General features: G+C 42.4%; 1 protein-coding gene and 1 long non-coding RNA gene across 16 annotated transcripts in view; one reads left to right on the plus strand and one right to left on the minus strand.

The window, feature by feature from the left end:
* Positions 1-12,718, minus strand: part of LOC136014827 (uncharacterized) — a 46,537-nt gene extending 33,819 nt beyond the window's left edge. For 5 of the 11 annotated variants that reach the window (XR_010612885.1, XR_010612881.1, XR_010612879.1 and 2 more), the window contains exons 1-3: positions 12,541-12,718; positions 9,871-9,974; positions 7,871-7,924 (exon numbers count right to left, since the gene is read on the minus strand). This is a non-coding gene — a long non-coding RNA (uncharacterized LOC136014827). Of the gene's footprint in view, positions 1-7,870; positions 7,925-9,870; positions 9,975-12,175; positions 12,240-12,540 lie in introns of those variants that run through there. The other 6 variants (XR_010612886.1, XR_010612888.1, XR_010612884.1 and 3 more) reach the window with 5 other exon arrangements.
* The window catches only part of ESRRG (estrogen related receptor gamma), a 464,785-nt gene that overhangs the window by 43,222 nt on the left and 397,524 nt on the right, over positions 1-24,039 (plus strand). Inside the window, exon 1 of one of the 5 annotated variants that reach the window (XM_065679877.1) lies at positions 12,551-12,719. The exons of 3 other annotated variants lie outside the window; for them this stretch is intronic. In XM_065679877.1, coding sequence (XP_065535949.1) covers positions 12,718-12,719 — 2 coding nt within the window. In that variant the 5' untranslated portion in view covers positions 12,551-12,717. Of the gene's footprint in view, positions 1-12,550; positions 12,720-15,936; positions 15,952-24,039 lie in introns of those variants that run through there. One more of the 5 variants, XM_065679886.1, reaches the window with a different exon arrangement.

Genomic DNA, 24,039 nt, shown 5'->3' on the forward strand with positions numbered 1-24,039 from the left:
ACAGGTTTTGTCTGACAGGGAAGAACAAACACAGGTACTGCCATGCTCTGTTATTGTCTGAATTGTTTTAGAGGCCAGCCTTCCAAACCTGAATTACTTGAGGTGAACACTCACAATTCACAGAGAGAAAAATAAAAAGAATTGATCAGAAAATTAGGTGTTAGGAGAATCTGCAAAGTCTAAATGTTTTCCAGAATATAAGGAATTAAAGAATAGTAAGAATCTACAAGTATCCAAAAACATGAATTGCTGAAGGTTTAAAAAATAACACAGCTTGGTATCAGAATGACAAAATTATGTTAAATTAAAGGAGCTCATAGAAGTCTAAATTTCCTGAAACTCAACCCAAAATGTGCTTGAATGGTGAGATTGTTTCAAATATGAAATAAATCCTCAAAGAATTGGAGAAATTATATGGATTGCAGCACTTCTAAGAAAGGAAGTAGACTACCAAAATGAAGTATATTAAAGATGGTGAATGTACTGTTCCTCATCTTTACACATTGACCTTGTTTCTGTGTTCAGAAACCCTATATAGAGTTGTTGAGTTGGTCAATAAACTAATCCAGCCATCAATAAAGCACCTTCTTGTTTATTAATATGTGATTAAAAATGTATATGATAAAAAGATATTGACTGAGCTGAGTTTGGGTGACAAGAACAATTATAGCTTCAAGCCTAATCAGTACATGAGCTCTTTAACCCAGTGAAAGTCAATAGTCTATTTCTGAACAATTACACATTTATTTTTAAATAAAGTGTTTGGGATTTGCTAGTGCTCTCATTTTCTCTTCATGATTTAAACGTGGACACAAAACCAGAAAGAAAACAGCCACAAAATAAATCACCCAATGTAATGAGTATCTCTATTCTGTATTGTAATACAACAATACTAGTTGTATTACTAGCTGTCTTAATTACTAGGGTCTTAATCATATTTCTACAATGTTCTAATTATATATTTCTGTTGCTGTTATTTTAAGCTAAAGTCAGAATTTTATTGCATTCAAAGTACTCCATCTTGATTTTGTTACAGCAGTTTCTTAATAAGAAATTATAATGAAAAGCCATTTAATTCCTCCTTAAGTGATTCTTAGCTTTTACAAACTTTTCTCACAGCTCAATGCGCCCTCACTCCAAAGCAATACAATAATATTACACAGATCTAAAGTCGAGAGCAGCATGGAAAAGTTTCAACTGCGTGCATCTTTAAATACCAAAGTATTCTAGTATAGTGTGCATTCAGTAGAAACTAGGAGCAGGTGAATAGTCAGACATTCCTGAGCAAGAACACAGGGTCACTGGCTTGTCCCCACAGTGTTAAAAATTAACTGTGAGCCTGAAGCAAGCAACATCAGATGTCTGGGCTATCCACAAGCAGAACTTCCAGCAGGTTTAGCACTGGTTTGTTGTGTCAACATTCAGGATTCAGTTAAATCAATAGTACTCCCCAAAATGTTTGCAAGTTGTAAATCTTTAAGTGCCAGATCAGAAATCTCCTTATCTACACTATACGTATTATGTTCATCAAATAGTTATAGTGAGTAGCATCTCCAGATATTTTTCCTAGCTGCTAGTCATGTAATCTTCTTAATTCCTTTGTGGCATAAAGTGATGAAGACTTCAGTAATAAACTCCTTTGCACTGAAGCTAACACAATGCCATCATTTATTCTTCCCAAATGTGTTTGGTTTAGGTGAACATAAAATGCACCTTGTTGTCGATTGCTGCTATAGAAAGTTGTTGTTTAACAAGGAGGAATAAACGAACTTAAAGAGAAACCTGTGTGGTCACACAGCCCGGACAGTTTTAGCTTCTTTGAAATCGATGTTGACATTATAAACACTATATTCTGTGTATCTTCATATTAACATATAGGTTCTGATTCAACAGTAAGTGAAATCTTTTTTTCCCCTGACTGAAGCCAGAATCACTGTCTGACTTTTAGAAACCAGAGTAAGTCCTCCAGGAGGCAATTTCCACTTGATTTTATGGTGTAGTTCCAAAACTTTTTCTGGGTATATCTGATTCTGGCTAGTGCAGGAGGTGGCACACTGGTGTAGATTGGCCATTGGTATCCAGATGGTACCTCTTGGTCAACAAGAAGTTTTCACTGGGGAAGGAGAAAACAACTCTGTAGCTACAGAGTAGAGCTTAGGGAAGTCAGCCCTAGCAGCCTGCAGAGCTTACAGGTCTGAACATCTCCACAGGAAGAAGCAAGTACAGTATGAAAGATCTGAATCTCTTTTTATCTATGGCTCTGATAAGCCTGAGCAATTCCCAATACATTCTAATCTGAAGAAAGAGCTGGGTTTGATATCCATCTGTTTCAAGATAAATGAGTTTCTAAATCAAGGCTGGGGAAGGTATAAATATGCAGGCATGAAAAATTATTCCTGAAGAGAGAATCCATTGCACTTTCACATTAATAGGTGTAGCCCTCCCACCATACAGTATAAAAGAGACTCTGGGAGATAAGTTTATTAGCCTAAAACTCTGGTTTTCTGAGTTTAAACTTACCCATTTGCTTATCTTCAAACAGATTCTGAATATAGCATTGCTGATTATATGCTTTGTTTCAGCTCATTACTTGATTCGGTTACATATTTAAAAATATTAGTATGTTTAAGAATGTTGGTACATTTCTGACTCTAATTAAATATGTATATTGTAGATCTTTATTCTTTCACTAAATAAAACAGGAATTTAATTAATTCTAGATTTATTTTTTTAGTGCTCTTCCTCAGCTTGTTAAAACTCCAGCATTAACAATTATCAGTATTTAGGAAAAGCTTACCTGCATTTTGAGGAAGCAAATAGCAAAGGTGCTATTAGGAAGATTTATTAGGAAGGTGAATTGAAACAAATGTGTTGCTACCCAAAATATTACATATTTTTCAGGTGTAACTTATAGTAATAAAATCATTAAAATAGAATAGAGTTGAGGGTTTGTAAAATGGCTGGGAAGTAACTTCTGTCTTTATTCATCTCAGCACTCCTATTTGTCAGTGTGTTTGATCTTCACATGCAATTCTACACCCTCCATCATCATCACTCATTTTGTCCACGCAGAAGATGGAGGCTTCCTAAGCTTTCTACACTGTTGCCCTTACTCATATATTCTATACAGGACAAAACATTAGTATGTCTGTTACAATGAAAGCATACAACATCTGTTTTTACAGTAGTTTCCACTCAATAGTGAGAGTTCAAATATACAGAATTTTCACTTTAATTATTGTCAGGACATTTTATCATCATAGATACACAGTTTAAAAACCACTCTGGATTTTGAAGGGAGAGCTAAACTAATCTGCAAACTTAGAGTCACGAACTACAGCTGCCAGATCTCAAGAACTTACCACTTCTCTGCTATGTGTTACAACAAAGCCTGTATATGCTATTCATTCACATAAAGGTGAAGTAACCCTGACAAAAAAAGCCCTGAGGAAAAAACAATACAAAACAAAACACCCCATGAAAGTAGTTTAAACGTTAACTATTCTATGATTCTTGTCAAGTTGAACTCAGTGAAAGGCAGGCACTCAGCTGCCTGTAGGGAGGCTGACTCTTCCTTGGGCCAAGTTAGATGCCTAACTCCTTTTTATGCCTTTGCAAACCTTCCCTGGGAATGGACTGCTGAGGCCACATGGCAGGCCCAGAATATCTTCATCATCTTAAATTTACTTTCCCAGAAAACTCTGCCTTTCACCTTCTATCTATTGGGGGTATGGGTGAGTGAGCCATGAGGTTTTGAACGAGTATGACAAAGATGGACCAGCCACTGCTAGTAGGAAGAAGCATCCTCATGCGCAGAAAACAAGAATAAACTTTTTATTTTACTCTTCTCTCTAAATTTATGCTAGGAGTGTCCAAGCCACTTATGTCATCAGTGTATTTATCAAACCTTTGCCTTTGAACGTGTATCTATGAAATATTGCAATGCTATTGCAGTGTTAACCTTATGCTCAAATTATTTATTGTGACCCCTGCTGTTGTTTTGGAGCCTTTGAAATACAAAGAGATAGAGTCAGATTACTGTACACCAAAGTGGGTACATGTCTTTATGCAATGACCCATATATTCATGATTGAGATATACCCACCTCAGGGGTGGGATGATACAGGATTATCATTACGAGCAATAGTAAAGCTTTATTGACATGTATAGTAGACCTTTAACTTGGTCAGATACACTGAGAAAGGATTTTTTTTATATATATACATATATTTTAGTATTGGCTATGGTGAGAGGAATCTAGCTCTGCAAGGAAACTGATAATGTAGGGTATATAAATACACCATTGAATATATTCTTTTCCATCAACATGACTTTTGTACTACATCTTGAAATTATTTTGGTTTTATTAATGTTGTTTAACAGAGATGTGAATGTCACACCTAAAAATTTTGTCTCTGATACAAAAACGTTTGCTGTTATCTGGGTCAAAATCAGTTCCTGAGCAGCCAGATGGCCACCCTTGCATTGCATAATTGAGATTATATTAGTTGTTCTGTCTTGTATATTGGTATAAAAATGATGGACTTGGAAGCATATGTTGCTTTGTTACTAAATCCAAGTGCGGTACCTAATATCAATGCAAAAAGACAGTCGCCCTGTTCTCAGCAGGTCAGTTTTGTTATGCTTGGTTTTGCAATAAGCTCTCTCTTTTACACACTGGGTACTTCACATATTTGAGGTCTCTAGAAAGCATTAAGCAGTTTATAATGATTCACTCAATCCCGTGGCTTGTTAGAGAAGCAGAGCTAGGCTGTGCTGCTGAAAGCGATGCTGAAAAGGTCCTTGCTCAGGGGAAACAGCACTTTGTTGCAAGTTACTACTCAAAATGATGATGACTGCTGAGTACATCAGGACTCCTGAAGCTGTCTTTATTCTTTGCTCTTGTACAGTTTCTGTGTTACTAAAAAACTGGATCAGTTTTCCTTTTTTAGATTTGCATTTAAGTATCCCATTTATTCAAGTTATCACAGGTACAACGGTTATTTCTGGGCAAAAAAAAGTACAACCACCTTGATGCTGAACTGCAGGGTAGATAATCTTAAAACCCTCTCCAACCCTAACCATTCTATGATTCTGTGAGGATCTGCTGTAGGGTAAAGTAGGAGGAGCAAACTATTGTCTCACTTGTTGTCTTGATCAGTGAATTTTAATCCATGGCTAAGCAGACAGTTAATTTGGCCATTTCAGAGATTGCAGCAACTGCTTGATTCCTGGCAAAAGATTCTCCAGCTGAGGCCAGGACCATGTGCCTGATGGTGTACTTCCTATCTCTATGATTAAAAGGGAGAGCGATTCTGGAGCCTTTTGGTTTGTAACACAGAAAACAGAATTTCTTAAGTTTAAGAGTAGGGCTTTTTTCCTGTTGCTTGGTCAAATCCAGCCCCATGTAGGCAATCTGGGTTGTAAACGTTAAACCCATCCACAAGAAATCATTTGAAAGTGTTGGTCTAGTTCCCACTGGATAGGTGCCAGTGTTACCAATGAAATAACCTATTAAATTTGTGCTAATTGACAACCAAAAAGTCAGAGGATATTTCAGCTCTCCAGTTTGGTCACCCTTTTGCTATTATGCTTGACTTTGTTAGGACAGAGGTGTTACCTAATGAGCAGATGAGCTAAAATACTTCCTAAAAGCTATTAATCTACTACCTTTCATAAGTACTCAACTCATTAAAAATAAAAAACACCTGTTAAAATAAGTGAGCTATTACTAATATCCTTACATTTGCAGTGGGGCTGACTGACGTGAAAAATCAAGGAATGAAAATAGATCAGGAACCGGTGGAAAACCCTATATTTTAATGAAAATTAATAAGAATGGCAATAAATTATGTGGTGATAAATCTTGTGTAGACATATAATATTACACACATACACACACACACTCAAATTAAGAGAGCATTACAGGCTCTATAAACATTTAAAGCCAGTAGGAAGCAAGAGAATGAAAGCTAATCACACTGCTCAATACCAATCCCTTATGCAGATGCACATACAGCCTTTAATTACACCATCTTGTACTTGGAGAGATGATGAAGAATTTCCCAGGAAAAACTGTTTTCCTCAAAAGTCAGACTAACAGGAAAATGTTAGTTCTGAAGGAACTGGAAGGATTTTAGAAAACAAAGGGAAAGATTCTGTGCAGTAACAAAAAGGCAAGTTTCTGTGGTGTATACCTGAAATGGAGGTACCCCAGATACAATCACCAGTAAAGACATGCACTTTGGTCTTTTCTGGGTCATCACCTTATTCCTATGTTCTCTCACACCATGGGCTTGTCCCTCTCCTTTTTTATCTCCCTTCTTCCCCCGTTTAATGAATAACTTTACAAAGCCTTCGTTTCGTCCGTTCCTGTGCAATGGTATATGAATGCAATCTGACAGGGCAGGGGGACTTTTTTGCTTGATCTTCTTCACAAGTACTCCTTTGGCATTCAGAGTAGTATGTGAGCAAAGCTTCCTTCAAGTGTTAGTGTTCACTGTCGAGCTTACTTTTATGGGACTCTAGGTTTTATTTGGGGCACACAAATCCTAACCTGAACCCAACACTGTGGTTTTTGCTGTTCCTCTCCCCACCACGCTTAGCAAACATCTTTTACAGCTTGAAATTTAAGAGGTAAGATCATCCTATCCTTTTTTATAAATCTTTATTCCAAACAAATAGGTTAAAGTAAAAAATGTCTGCTAATTTTGGGTATCCAATTAGAGATATTGTCTACTTGGTTTTTCAACTGGTTTGGCACTCTGCATCACTTGATATAGTCAATGCACAGCCCCGTGGACTTTACCTGAGGTAGTGAGTGATTCACTTCAGCCTACCAGACCAGAAAACATCAAGATGGGTCCATAATATGAAAATCTCTGTTAACCATTATCTCGTGAGGCAACTTGCCCCACATTATAGAAGCCTTGAGGTAAAAGGGGAATGGAAGCAAACTCCGCAGGCAAAATCCGACTATTGCCTTGCCACAAAGCCCTGCTCTCTCTTCCTGTGATTCTCTACCTCGTACATGAACCATGCCCAATTCTGTGACAAATTAGACAGGAATCTAGTGAAAAAAAAAACTACAGAGTTCTGATGTGTCCCCAGGGGAAGTGTACCTTGAGAGGTTTCATTTCTGCTTAGGAAATTTGTGGATTAAAATCTGTGTGGCCATGTATGAAGACTGAACCCAGGTGTTCTAAAACCTTCAGCTTAGTCATTTCCTCAACATCCCAGTGCTTGATAGCAAGGTATATATAATGTTCCCTTAGTTCAGAGGTGACACACACAAAAAATCATTTAAAAAATATTTTGGATCAGCTTGGAAATACTTAATTCTTTCTAAGCATTCAAAAGCAGCCTCTGTACCAAATAAAAAGCAATAATGATGCAGCTGAACTGCATCAGTTAAAAGCAGTGAAATAAAACATTTTGACTTTCAGAATTCCTACCATGTTTAATGTGAAATTCATCCCCGCTACTCCACACATCCTGCAATTATTCACCCATGCTCTTGGCTGACAACGTTAGTCGGTTTTACCATCCCTGCCCTCCTACCTCCCCTCCAGGCTCCTCAACCGAACGGTTCCTCTCTGCACAACCTCTGTGTCTCCTTAGCTAACCAGTCCCAGGCTCCTGCCTCCAAACACCAGTCCCAGTTCTTTCTCTCTTGGCTGCTTCTACTGTCTGCTCTATCACATTGCTTTTTTCTCCCCGTTGCATTCATGCAGAGACCTTTCTTCTTGACACAACCTTCAAATCGGTCAGAGCTTGAAAGAAAGAGGATTCCTACCTCTGATTCTGCGCCAAAGCTCAGGCTCATGGGGAAAATTTGGAGGTGGGGATTAAAGGTGAAATCTGGTCTTACCACTTAAGCTTCTGTTTGCAGAGACGGCCAATCTTTAGCGATTTCTTTCTTCTGCTAGTATAAAAGAAATCATTACTGAAAGTGTGTTCATGACAGAATGTCTAATATTCACAAGTTAGCCACATTTGGATAAATTTTCAGGCAGAGAGGGAAAGGCACATCTTAAATACAATAAAAGGTCACATTTTGAGTCTGTGTTTCAAAGCCTGAGGGCAGCAGAGCATTTCGAAGGGGAAAAAAAAAAAAGAAAAGTTTCCATTTTAGTATGAGCAAAACTGTTTATTTTTCCATAACCTTGTTCTTGGAAATGGACAAATTGTTTTGGCAGGTATTTTCAAAATAATCTGCCCAGTACAGAAGGGATATCAGTTTTCAGCCTAAGTGATGATGTTTTTTCTAAAGCTACATGCCACAGAAAATATGGTCTCTGCTGAGAAGTGTTTGCCAACCCCAATACAGGGAATGGCAGCATATTCACCTCAGAATATGGTCACAAATTATGTCTTATGAGTACTTCTGATTTTCTTTCAAACATCAAATTGCTTCATGGAAAGGCAATAGGGTCAATGGCTCTAATTTCCTATTTTAGAGGCAAAGAAACTGAAACAGGAGGGAAGGAGAAAAAAATCAGGGATAGAATCCAAACATGCTGATCTGATTCTTAGTCCCCCTTTATGGACCCGCTCCTGATGGGTGTTATTTGTGCAATAGTCTTCCAGCCTGGAGTATTGAGGGTATTTTTTACCCTGCACAGACACACCCATCAGAGGTAACATCCCTTACATTCTTTCTGTGATTGAACTCCCTGTGATCAAGTTTGGGGGGCAGGAGGTATCTGCAAAACATAGTTTAATTCCACTAAGAACAAGCAGCCTCCTGAGTTCAGCTTGTATGAGAATAAAAGCATACAAATCCCCTATTGCTGAGGCCCCTGCTGCAATGCCCTGTGGAAGAGAGAAGTGTGAGTGTTACAGATGTGGCAGGGACCACTGAGGGGATGGCCACTGCTGTTGCTCCAAGTACCCAGGCTGGGGTGAACCCCAGCAAAGGTGCAAGCTGGAAACACCGGAGGCCTGAGATGGACAAGCTGCATTAGAGTCAATGCCACTTTCTGACTCAGAAGAGGAAGAAACACAGCTAAGTGTTAACAGCAAATGATGAGATAGCCCCATGCAGTCTGAGAACCTCTGCTTAAAACCATTCCAGCAGCAATAACAAATTCCTCAGCTTAAACTGCGGCCCTCTTCAGAGGAAAAAGAAGGGGGAAACAAAAGAGAGAGAATTGCCAAATCAAACTGCTGACTCCTGTGTTCTTATCAAAACACCACAGTATACATCTTAACAGCCTGAAGTAAATCAAATGTGGGACCAGCTGGAACTGGCCAGCTCTTGACCCTCCCTTGATATCAGGTGTGTGCCTGCACTCCTCTGGCAGTTTAATTTATGATTTCAAGTAACTCAGAGCCCCTGAAACTTTCAGTGCAGCTGTTAGTACAAGGCTGAAGGTTTTCTTTGGAAAGCATCGCTGCTAGAAGCTGGAGGTCCACAGATTGATCTGTGCCAGTATATCATATGTATACATACATATATATGCATATCGGTATATATCTAGAGATTTGATTTTTAAACTCACCCACAATGTGACTATGGGACAAAATGGGGAGGCATGGCCAAAGCCTGGATGTGTGCTCTGCAACTGTCAGTCTGCTTTTGCATGTGGAGCTTACTTTTGAGGATGGAAGTAGAGGGGGGAAAAGGGATTTGGAAGTGTTTATAGCAATGCATCCCTAAAGAAACCTTCCAGCTCAATAAAATAAGGGGGGAAGGTGTAGGAGAGTGTACAGAGTGCATCAAATTGAGAGCAGTTCTTTAATTCTACCTGCCTCGTGCAATCTGCAGCAGTGTGCCCGAGTGTGTGTGATCAATATAATCTATTGCAAAAGAAAGTCTAGGAGTTTCTGTGGGGAAAAGGGTTTAGAGAGAAGCTCTTTAATTATTACCTGCGGAGAAGTTAAAGTATAACTCGGTAGTAACATACTCCAGTCCTTGTGTTGGGAGCAAGGGACAGGGGGAGTACAAGGCAGGCATCTAACCTGCCTGAAGGCTGTACGGGAATAAGAAAAGTAGAATTAATGAAAAAACAGTAATTTAAAAAGGAAGGGGAGGGGAAAAAAAAGAAGACAAACATAAAGCGTTGGTGAGGAGAAAGTAGGGAGAAAAGGAGGTGGTATTTCAGGCCGCTGACCTCTCTTTGCGCTTCAGTGGGGGGAGCACCCACGTGCGAACCGGTGCTTATAAACCCGAAAAGCTCAAATCTTCCGCCTTTCTGCCACGGCCTTTCGCTCGCACACGCTGCGGAGCGGCTCCGATAACCACTCCCCGTCCTACTCCTCGGGGCAGCCGCCAACCGCGAAGCCCCGCGCATCTCGCGCTGTCGGCGGCGGCCCCGAGGGGGAGGACGGGGGTCGAGCTGAAGCTTCACCACAGTGCTACTTGCGCATTTTTTTCCCCCTTTCCGAGCTCACACCCACCCTAAAAAGGGGGGAGAGAGCCCTGGAGCTTGCAGGGTCCGGGGCCGTGAGTACCGGGATAACGCGTATTGTATTGTTCTGAGGGAGTCCGCTTCTTCAGCAGGTCAGCGCTCTAATCAAAAGTTGGTCCGGATTGCTCACTTGCAATCCCAGACGCGTGATTAACAGCTAAGAAATGTATTTATTTTAAAGCATCAGAATGTAAAACCTCAGTAGAAACCCCATTACTATTAACTAGGAGCCGCGCGGAGAAAATAAGGAGAGATATCATTAAATATGGGTCTATTTTTGACAAGTGTCTTGCGAAATAGCCCCAAAATGTGATGGAGTAATTTGATTGATTTCTTTTTTCCTTTGGCACTACAGGTGCAAGCACTGCCTTCCCTTCATTTCCCACACCATGTATATTAAACAGAGAGCGAACGCCACTCCATTGTCGGTGGTGACCCCAGCCTCCGCCAGAACGTTTTTGCTCCTCGGTGTAAAATTGCAAAGTGGGTCTCCCTCTAAAATCCTCTATATTGGTTTTTATAATTAGCTCATGAGCTAAACTTCTGCGCATCCCGTTTCTTAAAGAACCATTTAAAAATGGAGGGGAAAGAGAAACAAACTCAGCTGTCACGGTATTAACATTTCTGTCTATCTCAGGCCACGCGTTCAGTAACTTTGCCTGGATCGGGTCCTGTGTTTCTATAGCTGTCCCAGCCTCCCGGCTCTTGGCAGGCCCTGGGGGTTTGCTGCTCAGAGAATCCCTCCCGCAACCCCCACCGCACGGGGAGCCTGTACTTCCCACCCTGCAGTGCAATTTGTCCCGTTTCGGGGGAGAACTAAATAACTCCTGACGTTATCTAGTGCAGAAAAGAGAATAAAACCAGGCTACGTCGAGCCCCCGTCCCCATCCTTTCCTCCCCAAGATTTTACTCTTTCTTCTGGAGCATTTTCTCCGCGTCCAGGAAAACACAAATCACGGATTTGCTTTCCCCCCGTGCGAGGCTTATCGCCTCTGTCCCTCCGGAGCAATAAACAAGAGAAACCCCACGGAGCCGGGCTGGGCCGAACCGGGGCAGAGGCAATGCTGCGCACCCGGGCGGCGAGAAGCGCCGTGTTGTAAGCCGAGCCCTGGTCTCCGTGTTAGCAGAAGCGTGTATATTTTTATCTCTCCTTTGTAGGATACAGAAGGTGAATAATGAAATCCCGCTGCTAATAGTTTATGAGCCATGAGATTGGAAATGTGTATGGATAGACCTGCTAAAAATCACTTGCGAGAAGCTGTGAGCCCGGCAGAGGAAAGGATTTCGCATGAGCTCAGGGAGCGGGGCGGGTGAGAAGCGGGGAGAGGAGGGACAGCCTCCGGGAGCCTTCGCCCGGGGAGAGGAAGAGGAGGGGGGCTCAGCTAGTACCGGCCCCCGGAGGGGAATCGGGGCAAGCCCGGGGCAAGCTTTACGGCCGGTTCGGGGGCAACCGGGCGCTTGAGCAAACGCGAGAGAAGCCGCGTTTCGCGGCGGTTGGCGGCAGGTTGGGGGGGCAGTGTTTCACCTGGCTTTCTCACGAGTGGGTCCATAGCAAACACTTCATCCCTAACAGAGTAACACATGCACCCCCCCAATAATTCCGACCTGTTTCCTGTTCCCTGCTCGCGTTCCAATTGAGGGCACATTCAGGAAAGCCTGCCCTCCTCTTTCGCTTCCAACCGATACCCCGTGGACCCCCTTATCTCCTCCCCAATCCCCCCAAAATAAAACCTCAACCAGAAATAACCCAACCGCAAACGCACCGTATTTCCAATTTGGAGTTAAAGTCGGTGCTAATCCGGGTCAGTTCCTGCCCCTGGCTGGGAAGGCAGGGAGGGAGGATGTCACTGGGGGGGGGGGGGGGGGAGGAGGAGGAGGAGAGGGAGGAACGGGGGACGACACACAAAAACAACCCCCTAAATAAACAAACAAACAAAAATCTCTCGCACGATCACAATAAAGTGAAATTCCTTTCCACACACCCACAAGTTTAGCTCTGTCCGCTGCCTGGGGGGGTTTAATCTTGCAAAGAGAAAGGGGGGCTCCCTGCGCAAAATTACGCCTTCTCCTCTCATTTGTTAGCTGATTCCATCAAAAAGTTCGCTATTTATAGGCTACACACACGAACCTGGAGTAATACAAACCCTCCCGTGTTGATCCCCTCGCAAAGTGGCCGGTCCTGAAGCATCTGATCGGGTTTGTGTGTGAGGGAGGGAGACCCCGGCGAGAGCTGCCCTCCGAAAGGAGAGAGAAGAGCTCAAGCTGAGAGACTTATTAATTGCCCAGAGCTGCTCTGCCACCAGCCATGTGAGTACCCAGCGACGATCACCTTTTGCACAGATGGTCAGCGATCAGGCACAGACACTTTCTGTCCTTTTCTCCCTCCCCTTTCTCTTTTTTTTTTTCTTTCTAATTTCCCCTCCTGTCTCCCTCCCTCCCATATTTTCTTCTCTTATTTCTTTCCCCTTCTCTTTCTAATTTGGGTTTTCACGGCTTATTCCTCCCGAAGAGAAGGAATTAAACGTAGGCGAGCGCGGGGGAGAAAATGTGCCGGAGAAGAGGAAGGAAGGAAGGAGTGGTGGAGGGAGAGGAGGAGGAGGGTTTGTTAAGCGATCGCCTTGTCCCCTGAGTCCTAGCCGGCTGGGAATTAGTAGCAGAGAGATAACGGAGGTTGTATCCCTCCCTCTGCCTCCGCTTTTCTCTTCCTGGAGCGCTCAGCCCCTCTGACAGTTATTACCCTGGTATCAGCGCGGGTAACGAGCTGTGTTCGTCAAATCCCATTTGGGGGAATTATCAGGGAAATAAAACATAAAAATAAATACAAACAGAGCGCGGGGGGAAGGGGCTCGATTGCTCCGCGCCCATCAGTGACCGGCCCAGACGAGCACCCCGCTCCTTCGGGGCATGCGGGAGGTTTTGGGGAGCGGGCGACCCCGCGGACCCTTCCCCGGTAGGGAGGAGCGAGGTGTGGAGGTACAAGCCCTCGGCTGGGCTCGGTGCAGGAACTGGAGCCCCACGCAGCAGTCACGGCAAGTGGGTTTAAGAAACTGCACAGATTTGATTCGATAAGTGAGGGGAAAGATGGGATCTGTGATGGGAAAGGTGGCTCTCGGACAGGTAGGTGTGCTGGTTTGTGGAGGAATGAAGGGCTGAGAGACTCTTCCCGTGGAAAGGAGGGGTGTGGGCAGGGAAGGCGACTTTGTTTCCAGCATGGAGATGTGCTCTTCTGAACCAAACACTTTGAGCTCCAATCACACACTCTCAGGTTAGCGTAGCGTTAAATTAACAGGGTCGGGGTTATCGAGGGCATTATAAGGTGTGCCCGGGATGTAACCTCTGCTCGTTTATACACAAAGAAGAGGGAGAGACGGAGTTACACCTGGAAAGCCAAAGAGCACCGTGAGTATCGGTATTTGTTCCTCTCCCTCTACACGCCTGTGAACAAAGTTCAAAGGCAGCCTGCGCGGGTCCGCCGCAGCCCTTTGCGACCTTCAAAGGCTCCAGCGCAGCTGAGACTGGTGCGGGGAACCTCCGGCATAGCCCCTCGGAGAGAAGAACTTGAGGTGTCTTGGTCATAACTTTGCTGCTTTGCGTAGGGAAGGGGAAAAATGAAGGGGGAAAAAAAAAAAAAAGCAGTGACTTGGACCCAGCGGTATTTATAGGTGGCGGCAGCGCCTCGTTTTCAGTAAGCAGCCGTGGAAAAGAAGCATCAGAAAACTGGCTGCTTTATCGATCCAAGGTGCTTGGACGTTCACAGCCGTGCGAGCCAGGCTGAACTACAAAGTCACAGCTCCTCTCTGGTTAGGCAGCGGGAAGAGGAGCAGGATCCGTATTTTGCTGTCCACTAGCTTGGGCACTGTTCAGTTCCCGAGCACAGGTACAGGGAAGTGTGCGATGGGAGACCTTCCCCTTGTCTTACAGGCACGCACACAATACAGGGCACTCGCAGGGCTGAAAGTGGGCCAGGGCTGCGCGATAGGGATCAGATCAGACAAAGCAAAGGAAAGAAATCCAGTTAAAAATACATTAGCTGAAATCAGAGGACGAGCTTGATTTTTTGTTGTTGTTGTTGGTTTTTTTAATTATTATTATTCTTTTTCTTTTAAACAAAGGTGCACGTTAGAACAAGCTGGAAGCACTTTGTGCCTGACTGTATCCCCCACGCCCATTGGAAATAAAGCAAGAAGCTTGCTCTTTCTTTGCATCTTTAAAACCTTGTTTTAATTAGAATTGCTAAAGTAGGACACCCCGGTGGAGGATGTTTTCAAGTATCCACCTACGTCTCTGCTGTAAGCAGAATTGCTCTCTGCTAAATTGCTTGAAAAGCAAAATTCCGCCCCACCCCCAGCTTGTTTTGGCACCTACTCTCCCTTTCCCCCCCGAAATTGCAATCACTTATGAAAGGTTACTCCATTAGGAGGAAAAGAGAAACCCCAAACAGCCAGCAGTAATGAGATGAGTGGACTCCGAGACTCAGCTTTGCTCCGTGCAGCAGGAAAGGGTTTGGGCAGAGCGTCCCTCAGAACTAATGCCTTTTTTTTTTTCTCTATTTGAAGTCCCAAATTGGGCGTATGCTTGCCCTTCTTTAATGTATGTGATTAAATCATAACAAAAACAGACTTCTCAGCCTCTCAGATTTCCTCACATACGCGAAACCTTTTTACACGGAGGCAAGTAATTGAGTTTAGTTAACTCAGGGCACAGGCTGGGCTGAAGTTTGACTCGGGCTCCCAGCGCAGCTTCCAAGCAAACGCGTGTTTTAGCTGCAACTCACGCTTCTCCTTTGCCAGCCACAGGATTTTAGCCTGGTTTTCTCATTCCCCACCTCTGTTTGACCTCGCTGCTGAGAGATGCTCGGGGCAGGGGCTTGCTGGACAGGGGGCTCTTCCGCGTCTCACTGGGTTCGGTGAGACCCCGGGCTGGACCAGGACCGGCTCCTGTCCCTGTTCCGCGGGCATCCCTTCCATCCCTGCAGCATGCTCGCTGCTCGCTTCCACTCCCGATCAAGGACTAGATTAATTTCGCCTTCAGAAAAGTAAGGTTCTGCTAGCCCACTTCTAGCTTAAATTAAAAAGGAAGGGGAAAAAACCCTACAAACCCAACCCCTCTAAAAGTTTCTCAGGTAGAACTCTGATTCCCTTTAGTTCTTACTCCAGTGAGGAACCCCGTCAATTAAGACGGAAGATAATTCCTCGTCCTTCTTCAAAAGGTGATTGCAGGACGGCACTCGGTGCATGCGGTCCCTCGGTAACCGGATGACACGATCGCTACCCTGCCCGTTAGCAGCCGTTGCTTGCTTTTCCCTGCCCCGCGGTTGAAGTCGGGCAGCACTGAGACACCCCAGGATCTCCCCCACTGCTGCCCATCCTGTCCAAACACACACACACACACACACAAGTCCCCTCTCGCTCCCTGCCCGCAGCCGGGGCTTGCCCCTGGCTGGGCCCTCAGCATCTGCAGCCAGCATGGGACGAGCATAGCGAAAAAGGAGTTAATTACCTTCCCCCCACCCAGGAAGGCAGGGGCCTCATAGCAACAGGTAACGACGGCACCTGCAGCTTTTCAGGGGTATTTAACTGCTAAGAGAGGGAGCAGGAGGTTTGCGAAAGGGTCTTTTCCGGTAAGAGGGGATCGGGGCGGGGGGGGGAGAGGCTCACTCATAAAAGGGTGTTTACTGATACTTGAACGAAAGTTTAATACTGAAGGGAAGGGGACGTTTGTAGCTTCCTCGCGTTGGCCTCTTGTCCGCTGTTTTCTCGTGATTCCTGAAAGCTGCTTCGGATCCTCGGGGTTGGGACCAGACGCTTTCCCGACCCCCTGCGGAGACCCGCCGAGGATGCTCCCTGCCCTATGCGGAGGGGAAAGTACCGGTTGCAGGGAAGGGGAGCGGTACAGAACACTCCTCCCCGAGTGATTTCACAGCGGCGCAAGCAGGCGCTTCGCTGTCGGCCACAAAGCAGACCCCGAGCAAGCCCTCGCACATGGTGTGTGTGCGTTGGGGGAAGGCTCCTAGCCTGGGGAGGGGGCCCTGGGCTGACCCGAGTTGGGGAAGCTCCCCCTTTCCTCCTCTCCTACCAGCTCCCCGGCTCTTTGTTCTTTGTCCTTTTGTTCTCTCTTTCTTCGGCGTGTGCCCGAGGTTTCCAGCGCTTGGAGGTGCGGAGCAAAGTTGCTGAAAGCTGAGGAATTGCGATAAGTGGATGCCGGAGCAGGGAAAGAGGCGGGTGGAGGCTTTCCTGGGGCTACAAGACCTTCATCACATTCAGTCGCTTTGTTCAGCCCGCTCAAGGGACCAGTGTGCCACTCTGGCTGGAGCAGAAAGGGTTGGGAGGCTCCCGTGGCCACAGCACACTGCTAGGGGACCGTGCACACCTCTTCTTCATTGGAAAGCGTTCTGGTGGGCAACTGTCTCTTCTGCCCTTTCTGACAGGGAAAAGTAACAATGGGTGAATATACTGTAGTGAGGTGAGGCAGCAGGTCATGGAGATGAAGGGTTTCTGGATGTTAGATTTTATGGCACATGCATTGGCTCGAGTTGCACAAACTCAGAATAGATTTGGTTTCATCGTTTGCTTTGTGGTGTTTTTGCCTGCTTGCCAGACAGGGCTATGGTAAATTGCTGTCAGGAGTCAAAAAGTTGACACTTGCTTTCAAAGCAGGTGAAATATAGTTGTAGAGCAGTGTTGCAGCTTAAAAGGCAGCTTTAGTGTGGTTAGTGGGACAGCATTGGTATGGTTTGGTAGTGGCAATAACACCAAAACTTCCTTGGGGAAGGAAAACTTCTTTATTCAGTCCAATACGGTGCAATTTTATCTTGTCTTTACTATTAAAGACTTATCTTTTGTCTTTACTATTAAAGACTTATCTTTACTATTAGATACTTATCTGTCTTTACTTATTAAATGCTAGAGAACTACAAACTTGCTTTACCTTGCACTAAGAAATCACCAGTAATTGCAAATACCAGTTACCACAGGGTTCTTCCCTCTCCCCCTGATGTATGAAAGTAGAAAGACAATTTATTTGGGTGAGTTCGGTATAAGGAAAGCTGATATAAAAGGAAGTTTTAATATGGTGTATTGGAGTAGGTCACAACAGGTTCCAGGCAGAGCCAGATCTGAGACTTGAACTCCAGCAGACATCCCTAACAGCTCCATTACGCTTCCACCTTTACAACAGAGGGCATAATGGATGAATGCAGCACTCTGGAATTAGCTGAAAAGCTGCTTGAATGTAATTCTGATATTCTTTGTAATTGAGAGAATGACCATGAATATTTACTATTTTATGTATATAGAGCTCCTGTATTTTATAAACATTATATTAATGGAACTTTTGCATAAGATAAAAAGGCTGAAACTGCTTCTTATGGTGAGCTAGTTTTCCAGAATTTGTATACATTTTTCTGATATAAAACCAAACATACAAAGTTAAGAAACTAGGTGAGATAAGATTGGATTTGACTAAATACATGTGTCGGGTCAGCATTGTGCCTATGATCACAGGGATCATACCATCCTTTTGGCAGATGTTAAACCCCAGGATCAGTTTTTCAAATGAAATGGGGTTTGATTTGATGAGATATGGGGCCTGTTATTGAGGCTTTGTTTTTCCCTGGTGTTGAGGGTATGCAGTCCCAGTGAGAAGTCTGGGAAACTCGCGACTGGCAAATCCAGCTTTAGGTATTTCAAGCTGGAAACTCGAACACAGAAGTTGTCCTTGAAAACTTTGACCTTTATTATTTAGTACCGTGGTTCACAGTTTAACACGCTGATTGGTCATTAGCAAAGTAGAGAAAGATACAGGCATTGTACTGGGTGCTTTGGTGATGGTTTAATTTTTCTAGCCGAGTGTCTCTCAAGACACAAGTCTTAAATGCAGAGGCCATAGGCATTACTTACTGTTCAGTTTATATCTCAATCCTCAAACATGTTGTTGCAATATCCAGGTAAAAATGTTCAATGCCACTTACAACAAGGAATCTGTCTTAAGCAATACTATAATCAGTAACACTTAACATTGCCGAGAACAAGAGTTTCTGAAAATGACTTGCCACCACAGGAGTTAACAAAGGTACAGCTGTAACTGTGTTTAGGACTAAATAAATGCAGTCATCAGAGAAGGAAAACATAAATTTAGTTGCGAAAATGGACCTTATAGAATGTTGTGTATGATCGATAATGGTTGTTTCTGTCTTGATAATGATGCTTAGAGAGATGTTAGTGGGTACTCATTTGAACAGAAGGCTTTTGCAGCATGAGAAAAAAGCATTTCTGACTCCAAAGCACTCAGTGAAGGAAGGCTGGTTGCATTTATTCACGTGAATTACTTCTGGTTTTGCTCATGCTTTTTACTGACATATGTAATTTCTTTTCAATAGATGAGGAATCTATACGTACCTTAAAAAAAAAAAAAATCAAACAACAGACAACCCCCGACTACTTTCACTTGGAAACTCTGACATCGAGTATGAGTTACTAAATATTGCACTGGATTTCAGAGGGCAAACCTAAACACATAAAGATGGTTTGGGGATTTGTTGTCTTGGTTTTTGGAGCAGGGGACAAAGCTGTAGTAGTTTGCTAAACTACTGGGTTGTTAAAACTGTCAGGGAAGACCCTTTAACCTGTAAGTTTTTATCACCTTTGCTTATAAATACTTGCAACAAATGGTGGGGGGAAAATACACTGCTTTCATTTTTACTTCCCTCGCACTTGTTATATCCAAGCAGTTCCAAACTACGTTGGTGAAGAGGAATATGGCATAAAATCAGAATAAGGAGGAAATTAAAAATGAACACCCTCTGCTTTATAAAAGAAACCTCTAGGCATAGGTGTAAATGAATACTGGTTCATTTATATAGTTCTGAAAAGGAAAAGCCTTACATTTACAACAAAGGTAAGCAGCACATTGTTCTGCATTTAGCAGCTGTTGGTGTGCTAACTTCAGGAAAACAGGGAGCAGCAATCCCCTTGTCATGCCTGAAGAGAATCAGGTATATGCTCTCCTTTTCTGTCTGGAAATAACTATGGGAGTTATGTTGAGAATAGAGGGTTAACAAATTTAATATTTTACCACCACCACCACCAAATGCCCATGCTTTATTTTATCAGTATATACTAAAGTCTTTAATGCAAATCTCCATCTTTCAAATGCGTTTACTACGTGTGTAAAATTACCACTAACCACAGTACATAGTAGTACATGCTGGCTAAGATTTGGTTGTGGAATAAGTAGCAATTTAGATTATTATTTCTTTTACTGTTATGTCGGGTATGGAGAGACCTGGTGCTCATTTCATCATGCAGGCATAGGAATGTACTTAGGATGTTGACTGAATATAGTACATGCATTTGCAACAAAACCTGGTGATAATGACATGTTTCCACCTGAGTATTTAATCTGTTTACTCTTAATAGAGTAATAGTAACAAACTTAGAAACTACTTCCCATATTTATATTCTGCCACAACAGACTTCTTACTCCAAGCGCAAAAAAAAAAAAGCATTCCTGTGTATTTTCTTAGTGACTCACGACCCTAAGGTATAGTACTGGCATAATACACACAATCTCCCTCCCTCAAAATACTTGCAGGACTAGTATGTTATTGCCTATGCATGGCTTTATGAACATACATCATTAATGTGTAAGTGATGCTGGCTATAAGCACGGAAAGAGGAAAAAATGAGAGATCAGTGTAAACGTATTCTAAGCAACTGATTAAGATAAAGGCTCTGTTCTGTTTCCAATGCAGTTAACACCAAAACTCGTGATTCTTAATAGCTTCCTCTTACTGTTTGGATTGTGGAAATGCTCAGAAATTCCAGCCAGTGTTTTGGTTTTGTTTGTGCAGAAATACACAGAAGTAACAATCTTCTTTGTTGAAAGCTGTGGGCTTGGACCTTATTTTTTTCATAGAATTCTACTTAGTATTCTTACATTGTTATGCAGTAGGAGGTTTGTAACCCCTCTGAAATCAGTTATCCATGGGTGACATATTTGGCGTTTTATATTTAATTATTTCAAATCTTAACCCAAATTCAGGGTAAGAATTATTTATTTTAAAAACTCCTCTTTTTTTCACTTAAATACAAATCCTTACATTGGTGCCAGTCTACGGAAGCTGCCACTGAACTGTTGCTAAGTTTAACATCCATCAATGAATACGATTAAAATGGATGACGAACTTACACATTTTCTTCCAGTTAGGAAAACATTCAAGCAGAACTGAACTAAGCAATTCCACGAATATGCCTATCAGTCAACACTTTCTGAACAAATCTCCATTTAACATCTTTTTTTTTACCTTACCCTTTCATATTTTTATACTCAAATTTATAATTAAAAATATAGATCTTTAAACAAGGAACAAAAACTGTGTAGATTTCTGAGTTATATATTACAAAATCTTTTTTCTTGGATTGCCATCTCATCCAGAGATGATTTTCTTCCCTCCTCCTTCCCTATTCATCTTGTCCACTTGAAAAACACTGGAAGTAGTATGTTTTACAGTAGGATATAGCATAGTGACTCCTCCATGTTCAAAGGATACTCAAAGATCTTCATATAATGGCTCTGCATCACTAGAAGATGTAAAATATATTTTGGCTGATTGAATCTTTTATATATGGTAAAAAATACAGTAATCCAGTGATGGTTTCCAGTGACACGTGGAAATCAAGTGGTTTTGCAGCTGTACATGTACTGCTACTGAATCAGGTACTTTGGAGGTAGGTGGTGGTGGTGTTTTCAGGAAAAATACAAATAAATTTAAACTGGGTGATACCAATTTCTATACACTCAGTAGATAAATTTGTGCTCTTTCTAATCTGTAATAACACCTATCCAATGGAACAAGTAAGAGACAGAGATCTATATGTGTGTCATAGATACTTACATATGTGTGTGCATATATATTGCATCACAGCCAGGGAAAAATATACTCAAGGAGACAAACTTGCTTTAAAGGAAGTGCAACATAAAAGAAGAATTTTATGGTTTGGAAATTGTATGTCTTAGTAGAATGAAGAAATTGTTTAAACTGCGACATCACACCTTCCTTACACGTAACTATGTAAGGAACGATCACTAGTAGTAAGTGAGAGTGACTACAGGGACTGAATTATTTCTCAGTTCCTTTACCTATTACCTAGCAAATACATTCTTATCAATATGCCAAAATAAAAATGCTTTAGGAGGAAAAATATACAACAGACTCAGTCTTTGGAGGCTGGGGGCTTGGTTGTTGAATGCTTCTTACTACAGAACAAACAAAAGATGGGGGAAATAATTGAAGAATTGTGGTGGGACTGGCATAGGTCTTTTCTCAACTGGTAGAAGATGCAGACCAAATCACTTGCCATTGGCTTGCTAATATCTTTAGAATCACATTGAAGTTCACCTAACTGTAAGTTTGGCATTGCATCCACTGAAATCCTAAGATTCATGTTCCACAATCTGAAACTTCTGCAATCATATCTAAGTTTTGTTTTTATCTTACAGATTTATTTTTTTGGGGGTAAAACAGACATGATAAACCTGTGATTGATTATAATACTTGACATGTAATGAATGGATTTATTAATCCAAGGGATATCACGGGCATAACCCTTATTTTCTTATGAGGAAACTGAGGCACAGAGAGAGAAGTGACTCTCAGAAGCCCAAGTTCCCAATGATATGTTGATGACGGATTTAGGACTACAGAGCAAGTTGCATACACCTGCTACATACATGTTGTAGCCTCATAGAGCATATGCATTTTATGATGCCTTGACAAACTACTAAAACCTTGTTCCAACTTTTTTCTCAAGAGCTTTGTGATACTCTTTCTTCAGTGTCAACCCTTTGCTCATTAAATGTCTATGAAGCTTGTACCTTATGGTCACCTGCATTAGGACTAGAAGACCTGTTTGTCTTTCCAGTACTCAAGTAACTTCCTGAATTCAAGTAACTCCTGTATTCCTATGTATAACAGCAGAATTACCTGAAATCACTGGACTTGCTCTTGCATAGCAATTTGTTGTACTGAACCCATAGGGAGGAAAACTAGCATCCCATATTATACATTCTCTGCAGCTGCACAAAGCCAAGAGAGAAAAACTGAGGCACAGTGGAAAATAGTGAGAATGGCCATTTTCACTTGGCTTGTACCTAAAGAACTGTCCCAGGAAGCAGCATGTATTGCTAGAATAGAAGAAACTGTTTCTGGATGTTAACTCTAGGTAGCCCTGGTAACTTAGTAACGCGATATTCTGTCTGCACAGATATGGATGTAGAGCAACAGCCTCCTAATAACTGGAAATTAATACATTAATGATTAATAAACTACGGTTTCTCTTCTTCTGTAGTCTTAACTGGACACACATGTCATAGGGGCTTAGAGCAGGGGTTGAGTGAAGCCTGACAAACAGAGGGGGGACCACTGAAGTTCTTGGGATGGGTCAAAAAGGATGTCGATGTGGCATTTGTGAGCTAGTGGCTCTAATTCCCATCAGAAATAGTAGCAAAACATTATGGTGAAGTCTTCTAACTAGTGAAATTACTCTATTGCAATGAACTGTACCATAGTAACCAATGGTACAGTGCAAAACACTGCACTAAGTAAAATCAGCCTTGTTGAAATAAGTGAATAGAGAAAATAATGGACACAACTAAACTTTGGGTAGCTTATATAAAGAACAGTATTAGTTGGTTAGGAAAAAAAATTATTTATGAGTAAAAAATGTGAGGGAGACTGATATGATCTTAAGGTCCTTTCCAACCTTAACTATTCTGTGATTCTATATTCTCCTGTAACTAAGATGAGAACTGGCTTCAGTGTAAGGTCATTGCTGGACACATCCTTGAGGTTACATTTTTACATACGTTGTGTAGTGCCTGTGTTCACCAGCACACTAACATACTCAACATCAGGTGGAAACCTTTCAGCTAAATAAGAGGCATGCTTAGCCTTCTCCTGGAAGGAAGCAAAGAGGGATGCAGAGGTATTTGCAAGGGAAGCAGTTCCCCATCCTTAGCTCCTCGATGCCTTCCCCTGTAGAAGCCCACTGGGAGGATGCGCTCCAACTTGGCAGCCTGAAGAGTAAGACCTGGCTGGACACCAGCTCCCTCCTCTCATGCATGCTTCTCTCTGTGCAAAAAGGCAATGCCAGGTGGCCATGGCTGTCCTCTTTTCTTGACTCTTTCTGGGTCAGAGCTGCCATCTGACCAAAGGAGTAACACGGAGAAGGCTGATCCCTTTCATGACCTATTCAGGGCTATGATTGCCTAGCCCAAAATTGAAAAGACAGTACTCTGTAGTGGGTCTCCTTGCTTTGGTGAAAATGGCTGAAACTCTGCCATCCAGCTACAGAGCAAATTAAATGACTACTAATTATTTTCTATTTTGTTATCTACAGGTAGATATATACAGATCTGGGGACTATCCTTTATATTCCTTCCTGAATCTTCTAAGAAGACAAACACAAGACCAAAAATTATCCTTCTTTCATTAAACTTCTTAAATTCTCAAACGCCACAAAAAATTCAAATCATATTAGATGACATATTCTTATAGAGATTTAGATAAATTGGTATATATTGTCTTAGGTATGACAAGGTTTTAAGCTTTATAAACTTGATGTCTGTA

Source organism: Lathamus discolor, chromosome 5 (assembly GCF_037157495.1).
Source record: "Lathamus discolor isolate bLatDis1 chromosome 5, bLatDis1.hap1, whole genome shotgun sequence".
Classification (NCBI taxonomy): Eukaryota; Metazoa; Chordata; class Aves; order Psittaciformes; family Psittacidae; genus Lathamus; species Lathamus discolor.